The following is a 13989-nucleotide window of genomic DNA, read 5'->3' as shown; positions in this document are numbered from 1 at the left end:
CATCGTGCTTTCTTTCTGGAAATCCAAACAATGCCTTCCTTGTCCAAATTTGTGTGGTCACCAAATGAACTGTAGCTCTTTTTTAATGTTATGATAGACCCAATAATTTAAAATAACACACACTATTATGATGACATTTACCTCACATTTACCTATACTCCTTACTTTGAAAATATGCTAACAACCTGAAGACTTAGAAAAAATAAAGACTATAGAAGATTCTCAGTCTAACTAGTGGCTGGGAGTCTCTAAGCTGGATCCAGGCACGACGTACTGGCGTCTGCTAGCTGCTTCTCTTCCTCTCTGATTACCTCAGTAATTGGGGAGTACTGGAGTCATAGACCCCTGAATGTAAGTCTTCAGGTTGTTAGCATATTTTCAAAGTAAGGAGTATTAAACTTTGACCTTTAACTTTGTCTGGATAGGAACATGATTGCTGCAATTTAAAATATTTTAATTTGGAGTCAAAGGCTTCCATAACTTTGCAAACCGTGCCAAATCAAGCAGAAAGAGAAGAAAGATTTGGGGAAGACTCTGCAAAGGAGAGAGAATGCATTTACATTATTATTTCCAAATACCCTTTAAGTCTAAAAATGTCTCCTCTAGAGAAATAGATTGGTTGAGGGAGGGAAATAACTTCTTGAAGAGAAATTGGTTACATGTTTTCTGGGAATATGGGAATATTAAAAGTGTACTCTCCACTCTGAAAGCCTTCACTGATTCCTTCCTTCCTGAATGTGAAATTGGGGGGGGGGGGGGGGTTGACAACAATACTGTTTTCTTAGAAAATGTGAAGAACTACATAAATAGATGTTACCCTTTGTCAATAGCCCCACACAAGTACTCAGTGCTATTGACCCTTATTAACAGGGACACTTTTTAGGACAGACATTTTTTGCTAAGTTCCTCAGCCATTTCCTTCGCTTACTGTGATAAAGGTTCACAACCTACTTTCCACAACTCAGATCATACTAGTAGACAGAAACATGCATGCTTCCTTTTTAAAAGAAATACTTTATGTGTCATACAAAAACTGTTTTATCTCCCATTTCCCTAAGCTGAGGCTGCCTTTCTAAAAAAAATATTTACATTGGGGTCAATATATTTCTCATTCCATCTTCTACCCCTCTTCCTCACCATATTTTGTACACTGTGCATTGTGCTCATTGTATTTTAGAAAGAGCACTGGAAATCTCTAGGTAGTCTGTTAAAATGTTTGAATCTTACTAAGGTCTTTTTGAGAAATGCATTATATTCTGGTGACTTTCTGTGGCTTTGGTAATTTGGTCAAGCTTTCTGATGAACTTACAACTTACATGCTGCTGTTATTTATGTAAGACTCCTGTCAGCAATACTTAATCACAATAAATGTGGTGGATGTCAAATGTGCTGAAAGTGAAATGAATATTTCACAAAGATTAAGTTGTTTACAGGCTTTCTACACAAACCTAGGGATTGCTTTATGTATTTTACAACACGTTTCTCTTGTGTTAGGCCTACTCCTGGCTCTCTCATCTATCTATCCCTATTAAGAAATATTTTTCTTTTACACAAAAATCTCCCTGTAATAGGGCAAGAATGTTCTTCACTCACCTCACTCTGTTGCAATAACAAGACACATAGGATGAACATTCATACAGTTGTGACTAATTCTGAATCCATGAGATGATGTGAACCCAGAACCATAAGATGGTGGCTAGAACTTCCCATTCAGTTGACCTCTGAAAGGAATCTAAACATTAGCGGATAAAAGCCCACCATGGGTTTTGTTCTGTGCCTCCAAGTTGTTTATGACTTATGGCAGTCCTAATGTGGCCCTATAATGGATTTTCTTAGTAAGATTTCTTTGGGGGGGGGTGGGTCGCCTTTGCCTTCCTCTGAAGCTGAGAGAGTGTGACTCACCCAAGGTCACACAGTGAATCTCCATTGTTGAGCAGGGAATTTACTTTTATTTATTTGATTTATATCCCGCTTTTCTCCCAAAATGGGATTCAAGATCTCCAGAGTCGTAGTCCAATACTCAAACCATTGCTACAGAAGTTACATACTCTGTTCACATTTTTATTTGAATTCGTTCTTCAAAGGCATCTAGATATATATTGACCATGTTTGCTAGGTGTGAAGAGTTGTCAGTGTGTGTCTCCTTCTGATTTCAACATTGGTGTCCCTAAAGATCCCCACTGGGTATATTTTATTTATATAAATGTGCTTCTTGTCCACCAAGATCAAAGTACCATTGTGATCCCCACCAGTTTTATCCACATAGGAAAAGGAAAGAGATTAAGCTGGGAGACTGTGACTAGCTCAAAGTCACTATAATGAGTTTCATTACTAAGTGGGGATGAGAACATTTGTAACTTGGCTGCTAGTCCAACCATTATGACAGATGGGTTCTCATCTCAAATTAAATGAACTGCTACATGAACATTAGACATTTCTGTTTAATTTGGTAAATTAAATATCTATTTGTAAAGTACAATAATGGAATGGTATCAAAAAAAATCTCCCTTGGATAAAATCAGACAGCACCTAAAACAAGTTATTCCATGAGGATTTAAAAAATAAAAAAAGCTAGACATTTTCTTGTTATGTCTATACAGCAAAGAATGTAATAGGAATGACAAGTAATTTAACTCATGCTTCAAAGCCATTTTGTTGGAAATGGCACAATGTTCTTATTTTGTAATTATACTGATATCTTATAATGCATCTTTCAAAAGGAAACCATGGAAAAGAAAATGGAAGATGGTTTTTATTTCATCTCAAAAAGGATAGAAAATACAGATAAAAGAGAGCAATTTGACACAGAGCTGAGCCAGTTTAAAAATGATCATAATAAACTCCATGCAAGGATCACTAGATTTGAAAAACTGATGTGGGAAGAGCTGGAAGAAATCAAGAATGAATATAGATCAGGTGAGGCATTTCTTTTAAAAATAAATACATTTTAAGAAAGAAACTACCTCCTTCATGCTCTAGATATGCTTACAAAATTTGATCAGGAAGAAAATTAAAATCATTATATTTGTAGTCCATGATTTGATGAAAGATGGTTTTGTCAGAAATAACAAGTTTTGTTTTGGTGAGTCAACCAACAATTTTCTTATCATTCTAAAATTGAGACAAAGGAGGAGTAATGTCAAATCCAGTTGCAATTACCAGACTTGTCTTTTCCATAGCACTTGCGGTTACTGTTCAGAAACTTTTGGATAGTCTAAATCCAAGTATTATTTCCAACTAGAGTAGACTAATTGAACCAGTCACATATGATTAGGTGCTAACTTACCTGGAAATCCAGGAAGGAACAGCAAAATCTTATGTATCTGCTGTAGCCACTGTCTCTTTATTTTAAAGTATGTTTTAGATTGTGAATTGTTTAATTGTTATTTTAGGGGGGAATATTGGGATTTGGGATTGTACTGTTTAACTTGTAAATTGCCCTGGTTGTCTCGGACAGAGAGCCGTAATATAAATAAAATTTGTATTATTATTATTTTTTTATATGGCCCTCAAATGTATATCATCTAGTTGTGGAGCAGTTTGTTTTGGCAATAATCTCTTCAGACCTTTTCCAGATGAATACACTGCCAGTTAAAGAAAGGAAAAGCAACAAATACAAAACAAAGCTCCTGGTTGCAATCCTAGCTCTTTGTAGTTGCTTCAATTATTGGGCTTTTTTGTTATATTATTTTGTTTTTCTTCTGCATTTTGTAGTATTACCAACTGTCTTGAGTGTGTATATTGTGGAAAGGCAGAGTATACTTTTAATTTTAAAATAAGACACATCTGAATATGGCAGCTAGATTGATTACAGATACATCCAGGAGTGATCACATCACACCAATCTTAAGATCACTCCACTGGGTGCCAATTAGTTTCCCAGCAAAATACAAAGTGTTGGTTATTACCTTTAAAGCCCTACATGGTTTGCGTCCAGGTTACCTACAGAATTGCCCTCCCCCACCCCCAATATAATCTGCCCTATACACTCAGGTCCTCTGGGAAATGTTTGCTTCAACTGGCCAGGACTAGACTGGCAATGGTTTCCCAGGTCTGAAACACACGAGCCAATAAGGTGGCTTCCTGCTGCTTTGCAGGTGTGGCATTCAAATGATGCACATCCCCAAAGCAGCTGAAAACCATTCTGGAGCCACAATCCAGTCCAGGGACTGGATGAGGGAAAACAAACTCAAGCTGAATCCAGGTAAGATGGAGGTACTTGTCATAGGAACCCCTAATCTGGGAATGGAGTTTTGTCAGCCAGTTCTGGATGGGTTCACACTTCCCCCAAAGGACTCTGCCTAGGGGTGCTCCTTGATTCGTCGCACTAAGTGACTGCTCAGGTGGATGTCACAGTCAGGAGCACTTGTTATCAACTTGGGTTGATATGCCAGCTGCACCCCTTCCTGGAGTCAGGAGACCTTGAAACAGTAGTACATGCGCTGGTAACCTCTCAGCTTGACTTCTGCTATGTGCTCTACATGGGACTATGCTCGTACCAAATTCAGAAACTTCAAGTGGTACAAAATATGGCAGCCAGGTTGGTCTTGGGCACAGTTAGAATTGCCCACATTACACCTGTTTTAAAAACTCTCCACTGGCTGCCTATTAGTTTCGGGGCAAGGTACAATGTGTTAGTTATGACCTTTAAATCCCTACATGGCCTGGGTGCTGACTAGTTGCAGGAGCGCCTTCTTCCACACAATCCTTCGGTCCTCTGGGAAGAACATGATGCATTCTAAGAAGACCAGACATCTAGGCTCTGGAACGGCATGCTGGACAAGAACCATCATATTACCACCTTGGAAGCCTTTAAAAAGGCCATTAAGATGGATCTTTTCTGGCAGGCCTTTCCAGATTAGCCCTTCGAGATTAGCCTCCCCTAGTGCTACCATTGGCCCCTGTTCCCCCCTCCCCAATTCTACCCCAAATTTTAGGGAACTCACTTGGATTGTTTTAACTCAATTTATCATTTAATTTCTTTTTATGAATTTGACTTATGATTGGGGGAAGAGTTTGGGATATGGGGTTGTTTTTCGATTGTAATTTTAACTGTACAGTACCATATTTTCTCTTTATATTGTTGTAATCCACTTTGATTCCTTGCGAAAAAGTGGAATATAAATAAATTGTATTATCATCATCACCATCATCATCAAAAAGAGGATTAAATCTGACTCCTGGCAGCACCAGTTTGGGACTGCAGTAGCGGTGGCCCACTTCAGGAATAGTAAAAATGCTACATATTATTATACTTTAGTGGAATGGTTTCAGTGAGATCTAAAGAATTTGCAGTGATTGTGATGCCACTATTAAAGAAGCAGAACATATGTTTAAAAAAATCTATAGGTACAGCAACAATAGAAATGTATTATTCATTTTGCTTTGAACTGTAGAATGATATTCCTATTTTTATGAAAGTACCAAATTGAATTCTTCCGTTCAAAGAATTTACATGATGGTAACAGACCATGACCTAGACACCCTCAAAGCACCAGACCCATCTGATCTGGGAAGCTAAGCGTGCTCAGCCCTTGTTAATACTTGGATGGGAGACCGAGGTGTAGGCTATATTTCAGTGGAAGACAATGGCAAACCATCTTTAAGTGTTTCTTGCCTATGAAATCCATGGGGTCAACGTAAGTCAACAGGTGATTTGAAGGCACATGCACATGCGCAAACACACACACATGACTACTGAAGTACATTGGTATCTCATCTTTCAACAAACTTGATTCTTTAAAATTGTACTTTTATGGAATGAGATGTAATTTAGTCAGTATACTTCAAATCCAGCAGTTTGTAGATGAAGGGCTGCCAGCCTTTAATAGATAAGGCATAGTACTGAAAAGTGTTTATCAACTTATGTATGATTTCTGTTCCACAGGGTTTCAATCTATACGTGATTCTCTCAATGCACTCAAACAAATACAATCAACAAAGCTGAAACTTGAGGAAGAAAAGTTCAAGCAGGACATGAAGAAGATACAACGAAAGATAACTGAACTTCAAGATTAATGTCATTTTTTAAGCATTCAGGGCTGTGCCTTCCTGAGGACACATTCAACAAATTGAAAAACATTAGTCTTGATCCTAAACTTTGTTTTCCTGTGTCTCCATAAGATTAGTAACATATTGTATATTACCACTGCAGCAATCCTTAGCAGATATGTATCAAATCTAACTGAATCATATTCAGATATGGAATAATTTTTATTTTGGAGAAAATAAAATTCAGCAGCTGCCAGTAACTGTACCTAGTGTAATATGCTAAAATTATCCAACCTTGAACCAGGTTTGTTATTTCACGTATTCTAAAAACAAGCCTGCTAAAACCATGGGTGGGTGAAAAATAGATTTGGATCTATTGGTAGATGGCTTGGTGAGTAAACGAGCAAGGATTTGAAGCTCCCAGTTCTTAACAGAGCAACAAAGTAAAACCCACCTTGAATTATATTGTTGAAATGAAGATAACTTGGACTCTTGGTATTTTGTGTAAAGGAAGATGAGCTTCTTTCAGTTGTGGTTCTTCAAATAGGATCCAGAGTTCTTTAATTCTAAGTATCTGTCTTTTGCATCAAACTAGTTGGCAGATCTTGGGGTAAAAACAGTGATCTTAAGCTGAAATTTGGCCACAGATGAATTACAAAACTCGAGTAAATAATGAAGATATGGAAATAGTTTTAAATTGTAACTATTGTACTTTGGTTATATCATGAAATTACATGATTCACTGGAAAAAATAATAATGCTCAATAAAGTGGAAGGCCACAGGAAAAGAGGAAGACTGCCTCACAGATGGTTTGACTCAGTAAAGGAAGACAAAGGCCTAAGTTTACAAGACCTGAGCTGTTGAGATCCAGGGCTCTTAGAGGTTTCCCATCTGTGGGATCAGCCATCAAGTTGGTCAAGGACAACTTGATGGTAAATAATAGTAATACACCTTTGGGCTCTTTCTGGACTGATGTGGAAGCAAACCATTAAAAACAGAAACAGAAGATCTGGTTTCCTCCAGCATACCAGAGAGGTCCAAGAAATGAATATCCTGCCAGTTCCCTCTACTAAATTTTTACCTTCCCATGTAGAGGTGACTGGAATGATGTGCAATAGAGTACAAAAAAGTCTTGTTTAGGAATGATTAGGAAGTAAACAATGTAAGAACAAGGAAAGTGGCTTTTACCCATAGGCTGTAATGTATATTGCTAAAATCTCCCCAGTCACCCAAGTCATTCACTATAACAAGGTTCATTTCAAAGTATTTTTATAGACACAGAGTTGCAAACTCCAGGCAAAACACCACACTGTACATCATTTTAATATACAAAGGGCTTGAAAAATTGACATGAGACTTGGTAATGTGAATCTTGAATTTCTTGAAAACTATTTCTCCTAAAGATATTGAATACTTCTGGAGACAGTAAGAAATCCAAAATTTTTAGGTTTCCTGCAATTATTATCCAGTCTTAAAGCTAAAATTGTAATGTTTAGAGAACTAATGGGAATCCTTGGTAAATTCAGTTAGTATTTTATTGTTGTATTGATTGTAAATTGTACTAAGTGTCTTTTAAGGTTGTAATCCTGCCTCGATCCGTGGGAGAGGGGGGAGGTATAAATAAACTGTATTATTATTATTATTATTATTATTATTATTATTAAAACGACATGTAAACTAATGAATATAATGGTTTTGGTAGTATAAGCAAATTAGTTGCTGAAAGCCACAATCAATAAAGACTTAAACTAAATGGATGTTGATGCATTTCACTCAAAAATATACTGCATATATACAACTATAAGTCAGCCTCATGTATAAGTTGAGGGCAGGTTTTGGGGCCAAAATTATGGATTTCAATATGGCAAATGGATAAGTTGAGGGTAAAACCTAGGGGAACTTAACAAAAGATCTAAAGGATGAAGTAAGGGAAAGCAATACCCAAGAACCTATAAAACCCCAGCAGGTATTTGTGCTCACATTAAAGGATGGATAGATGAAATTGTAGAGGGGATGGTTCCTTTTTTCTATAAGAGTTAAAGTACAGTACTTACAGTATATTGACCTGCAGATAAGTCAGCTCAGTTTTTTGGGGTCAATTTTTTGACTAAAATTTCTAGACTTATACGTGATACAGTAATTCGCCAGAGGAAAAGCAATCAAATAAAGGATTAGTTCGGAAATTCCTTTTGCAAACTTATATATATATGTTTCTCTAGCAGCCATATTAATTGGGTCTATTAATTAATTTCAATTTAATACAATGCAACCTCTAAGATTTCAGTACATAACAGAAAACTGCAACGAAAGGAAAGGTTTCCCCTTCAGTTGTATTTTTGCTAAAAGCCCTATTCCCCAGGTACTATTTATCTTTGCTATGGACATGATACAGCAAAAAGCAAGGTTTAAAGGAGAGAAATAGCATAAAAGAAAATGTTAATCCCTCTTCAGATCATAGGAAAGTTCCTTTTAGGGGCTAAAGTTCCAAGAAACCTCAGCTGCTTGCCCATTCTGGGAGCTATATTCCAAAAAAGGAAGTTATTAAGCTTTGTCCTTTCCTCAAAACACATAATCAGCATGGATGCTAGAGAAAATGCTATTTTTAATTTCTTCTAGATGTGAAAAACTAAGTGATGTTATTAGGATTCTGAGTTGTCAAACTGGCATTGAAGGACAAAATGTGGACATTCTGTAAAAGTGTTGCAACATGCTATACAGATTAAGTCCACAAAGTCACCTTTGAATGAGAATATGTAGAAGGATTACTTCTAAATGGCAATAAAATGGATACTGTAACAAAACAACAACACATGCTATGGGGTTGAATATGACTCACTTTGTTTCAAAACTCAAAACATGTTCCACTTTGCACCACAGCAGATGCCAACTATGTGTTACCTTTGTTCTTCACAAATCCATGAGTATATCCTGGAATCTTAAAAACAAGTAAGCTTGGGTTGAAAACAAATCAAACAAACTTCAACTGAATTTGCAATTGACAGTTTAATAACACAATCCTTTAAAAAATATTTTTGGAAATTACTCTTGAAAGAACAGAAGGCTTGACTTTAAGGAACAATTGCTCTGCGGAGGTTGAAGCCATGCCTTTCAGGAGACTGTTCTGCCTCATCAACAAAATTCATGCTAGGATGCCATTGCTACAAGTTTCTTATCTAGTTCCAAAGCTCGAACATCTCCATTGGCTTTAGCATTTGCTACAAGGGCCTGCAGAAAAATATGGGAAGAGAGAGGGGAACCGTTTGTGGAGGGAAGAGAGAATGGTACATTAATACTACTAATATTAGTATGGGAATAAAAATTATTCATTTATTTGCTAACAATTTACAAGATAAAGCAGTCACTTAATCATGAGAGTCCCAGGTCTACAGAAGTAGATTGCTTCTGTGTGCCATCTGGCTCTGAATCTTTGTCAAAGAGAATGCAATAGGAGCAAAACAAACTCTTACTCCTGCCCCAGACATGAATTGATCCTCTTTTGGACCAGAAAACAATAATGGGATCAGGTATTTCTTTTGCAAAGCATTGCTGGTGCTTTATTGAAGCAGCACAAATCCGTAAGCAACAAACCGTTTCTTATGGAGCATTCTTCAAATATTAGACAATCCTCCCTTCTCAAATAAATCAAATGCAATCCTCTAGTTTACTCTAATTAAGCTGGGGGATACTTTTTCCTCTTTTTGATGCAACACAAAGATTAACAATGAATGAGTAATGCTACAATTTCACAAGTATTTCTCATAGCATGAAGAAACCTATTTTAACTATTTTAAGGAACTGGTCACTCATCTAATACATTTTGAATTATTTTAAAAATGTCTCAACCACTTTTCTGCTGAACAGTAAATGGTGTGCATCAGAAGAGCCCATGGTGGGGTAAGCATTTACAAAAAACAATAACAGTAAGACAAAACAAACAAAAAAAGAACAAAAATAAACCCAACAGCAAAATCAACAGCCTAGGTATATTCCAGATATTATCTGGACCAACGAGGTGACAGAAGCTGTGGGTTAGGGTACTCTTGATGACCTCCATGGTCAGAGACCAAGAGAGTTTCTGTGGGACACAGCGTGCCTGAATGCACCACTTAATGAGGGCAGGTTAGTAGTCTATATAAGGCCTGGCCACCCCCTCCTGAGCATCTTTCTATCTTTGGAGCACAGCCCACTTTCCTGCCCTCAGTGCAGTGTGAGTTTATTGGTTGCTGTGCAGCTGAGTAGGAATTTTCTCCACTTCACCTGTTTTTGTGTGTGTGTTTTGCCTACTCCATACTGTATCTGAGGGATTTTGATGGCTTGGGGTGGCATCTTTAAATAGGCTGTCATTTGGCAGGCAGTCGGGGGGGGGGGGAGGATTTAAGATTTCAGTGTATACCTTGGCATCCTTTCAGTGAAGGGTAGGGCTCTGGAACAGCCTCTATACTGTAGGTACTGGGATTCAGGAAGTGGGGAAGACGTCTACCTTTGAGGCCAACCAGGGGATTTTGCTCTCACTTATTTTGATATTGCACATGTACAGGTATTTTAATGTGTTTTTAAATTTTGCTTTGTATAATGAGAATGTATTTTAACCATGTGTAACTTTATATATGTGCTGTTCTCCCTTAGATCCTGAAACTTGGGTGGGAGTACCCTTCCAGTAAGTGGCCGGTCAGGGAACAACCCAATAGTTGGAGTCTCCTTGGGGCTCAGGTGGAAAGGCTGAGGAGGTAGTAGACACCTGGCTTCAGCTGGGCCCACATCAGTCTTCTCCCCCCTCTTGCTTCTTTCATGTTCAATGAACTTAAAATAGGATATGGGTCAATTAAAGTGGCCCTTATTAAACCCAAATTTCTGTGTCTGGTCTCATTATTCAATGGTTGGTCATCAGTATAATTCACACTATATCAAGAGCTTCAGATAGGTGAAGAAAAAGCTTTAACACTATATCAAAAAGTCTATAAACATGTATTTCAGCTGGACCTCCTAGAAAGGCTATTTCATAACTGCAGTACTGTCATTGCAAAATATATGTCCCAACAGTCAATATGTCTTAAGTTCCCAAACAATGAATGCAATGAATGCAAAAGAAAAAAAAGTCTGCACTTGCTAATCTCAAAAAACAATCTCTAAATTCGCTTGAATTTATCTAATCCGTAGAAAAAGGTTTTAAAGGGCATTTGTACAATAGCTGCTTACGTCTATTAGTTCATAATCATCTTTGGCATATAAGTGTCTTAAGAGATACCATCGGGCAACTGATACTATGGTTTCTGGATACCCAGGTTGATACACCACTCTTTCTAACATGCGGCGGGTGTCTCTACAAAGAAAACAGGAAAAAATGTAAGAATAACAGGATATTTTAGGATGTAATGAGAAAATTACTAGGAAATAGACCAAGTTGGTACCATTGCAAAAGACTCAGTTAGGAACACAAATTCAAAAATCTGCTATCTACATTTGCATAGCCAAATTCTCACACGGAATTGAAAGGCTCACAGGAAAGTAGCACAAAAGTTTGTGTCCTGAAGCAAAATATATTTGAAATTATAAATACAGTTATATCAGAATGAAATGCTAGATCACTCTGTTAAAATGAAGAAGACAGTTACCACTGGCCACCTATTGGGTAAATCTGAACTACCTACAAGTCAGAGAAGTTTTAGTAATTACTAGGTTAAACTTCTTGATTGGGATTCAAAAAATGTTACTGTCAGGGGACTGTATAGACAGACAGAGATCATGTTTGCTCTTTCTCTAGAGATTTCCATTCCCAAAGTGACAAGCCACCTGTCTGTTTTAAACACAGTAACTTAGCAATGGTAGCTGCTGCAGTGCAAAATTCACTGAAGCAACCAGTTGTAGGAATCACTTCCTTACTAATGGATGTATTACTTCTGGCCTTCCAGACATTCTTGCACTACAGCTCCCATCAGCTATCACCTCTAACTATGTTGGTTTAGTGCTGATGAGAGTTGCAGCCTAGTAGCATCAACAATGCTACAAGCTGTTTACCAGTGTTGTTAGGTCTGCCATATAAATATTTCCTGAACCGTAAGATTTTAAGGTCAATTTCACTGGGTATACACTTTCACTTAATCACCCAAATAGTGATTAAAAGCATACATTGCTTTCATATAACATACAAAGCAGTACACACCTTGACCCCATTTTGCGGTTGTACTGCAGAAGAGCTTGTAGTAGAACACTCAGTGGGCAGAAAGTAAGTTTCAACGCTTCTGTTGTGGCTTCTTGAACCAATAACGGCCAGCGATCATTTGAAATGTTAGCCTTTAAACAAAAACATTGTTAAAAATTATCTCCATCAGTACACTGTAATAGTCAATAGATTTTAACTGTTAGATTGCTTACCCTTTTATCAACATATAAATGTGGAAAATTTATAAATATTATACAATGCAACAGCTTTATGAAAATTTTGGTACCTGGGAGCAGCCAACACTACAGTAGCTATTTTAAAAAAAACTATTGGAAAGCTGAAAACTCTCCTCCCATATGAAGAGACTGGCTGAAATTTAAAATCTTCAGCAGAAGCCATTGTACATCCAAACACCTTGTGAGGCAGCAGTGGTATCACTGGATAGTGCAGTGGGTGCAGACTGAACTAAGTGACACCTCAGAGGAGTGGTGACACTGAGAAGAGTTGATGGCTCACCAATTCAATTATTTTTACAGTACATCTGTGATGAAAGGTGATTAATGTATATTAACTTAACATACATGTTTTATGGAGAAAAAGTATAACCACAGATTTTCTCTGATTTTACTCATAACAGGGAAATGATAGGCACTCTACTGCATTTTAAACACAGGTGACTATGCTCAGCTCATTTAATCATTGCATAACTTAGCTCTCTTACCATGCAGATTTCCAGGGCAAGCTTAGCAAGTCTTAGTAGGCTAGAGAGTTTCCCACTCCGATTGCCCTGCTGGGATGCCAGCTGTAAACTTTTTCTGTAACACATCTCTGCAGCAACCATCATTCCTTGGGATTGGTATACCTGTGCTAACCACTGAAGAGAGGAATAAAGCCCATTGTTCAGAGCTGCAGCTTTGTTTTTATTTTGTGATTTAATAGGTACTGCCTAGTCTCACAGTTGCATTCAGCATTCCTTTTAAAAGAAAACCAACAGAGAACAGAGAAGATTACTTTGGAGCAGGGATGAGCAACATGTAGCTGCAGGTTGCATTTGGCCACCTTACTCACTTATGTTGTCTACCACCCTCAGACACTTGGATTTTGTTGACTCTATGACAGAAAAGGGTGATAGGGTAAAAAACAAATGATCAAACAAAAGAACTGGGAGTATTGTTCACAGTATGTTTACCAGTATTATATCATGCTATGCATTAAAAATGAACTCAGTTATCTGAGTACCAGTGTTTATGTAGTTATAAACCACATTATCCATAAATACAAGAGGAAGGTTATCAGAATGTTCGGGGAGCCCCAGGGTCTTAGGAAGCAGAACTCAGCAAACCTCTGAGGTAGTGGGAATATTCCCAAAACAGCCAAATGAGAACTGAACATTCTCTGTAGGTACTGAATTGTAGCAGCTGTGGGTGAGAAGAGGCAAAAGATGGAGGGGAATGTAATGGAATGTCTGGAAACCTAAACAGGACTGCTCCATGCAGCACTAATGGCTCATGCTTAATGTTGTAAGACAATTCTGAAATTTGTACAGCTGTTTCCAACCCAAAAATCTATAATAGTCTGCTATAGTGAATAATTAGTTGTTGTTGTTTTTTAAATCATGTTGGTAAGCACATTTGATTAGGTGACACCTAGTTTGTTAGATCAATAACAGGTAACCCAAAAGAGAAAGCAAGCAAAAATTATGTCCAACATGCTAGATGTGTTTAAATTAATAAAATCAAATTTATTAAGCAAAGCTGTATTACAACATAAGACTGTCAAACAAGATTAATGATGAGCAACAGAATGTTTCTTCAGCACTTTATTGTATTGCTGTTGC

General features: G+C 37.4%; 2 protein-coding genes across 9 annotated transcripts in view; one reads left to right on the top strand and one right to left on the bottom strand.

Annotated features, from left to right (window-relative positions):
* Nucleotides 1-7880, top strand: part of FAM81B (family with sequence similarity 81 member B) — a 34906-nt gene extending 27026 nt beyond the window's left edge. For 2 of the 3 annotated variants that reach the window (XM_089493039.1, XM_089493038.1), the window contains 2 exons: nucleotides 2721-2916; nucleotides 5888-7880. In XM_089493039.1, the coding sequence (XP_089349165.1) occupies nucleotides 2721-2916; nucleotides 5888-6018 (327 nt within the window). In that variant the 3' untranslated portion in view covers nucleotides 6019-7880. The remainder of the gene's footprint in view (nucleotides 1-2720; nucleotides 2917-5887) is intronic. The other variant, XM_089493040.1, reaches the window with a different exon arrangement.
* A 1096-nt stretch (nucleotides 7881-8976) lies between these two features.
* SKIC3 (SKI3 subunit of superkiller complex) overlaps nucleotides 8977-13989 on the bottom strand; it is a 61031-nt gene continuing 56018 nt past the window's right edge. For 4 of the 6 annotated variants that reach the window (XM_089493002.1, XM_089492995.1, XM_089493010.1 and 1 more), the window contains 4 exons: nucleotides 12874-13026; nucleotides 12153-12283; nucleotides 11189-11312; nucleotides 8977-9217 (listed from right to left, as the gene is read on the bottom strand). In XM_089493002.1, coding sequence (XP_089349128.1) covers nucleotides 9137-9217; nucleotides 11189-11312; nucleotides 12153-12283; nucleotides 12874-13026 — 489 coding nt within the window. In that variant the 3' untranslated portion in view covers nucleotides 8977-9136. The other 2 variants (XM_089493015.1, XM_089493029.1) reach the window with 2 other exon arrangements.

This window comes from Sceloporus occidentalis, unplaced genomic scaffold, assembly GCF_023333645.1.
Source record: "Sceloporus occidentalis isolate IW3139 unplaced genomic scaffold, rSceOcc1.0.p SCAF_1, whole genome shotgun sequence".
NCBI classification, from domain to species: domain Eukaryota; kingdom Metazoa; phylum Chordata; class Lepidosauria; order Squamata; family Phrynosomatidae; genus Sceloporus; species Sceloporus occidentalis.
This window is presented reverse-complemented; position numbering and strand designations above follow the sequence as displayed.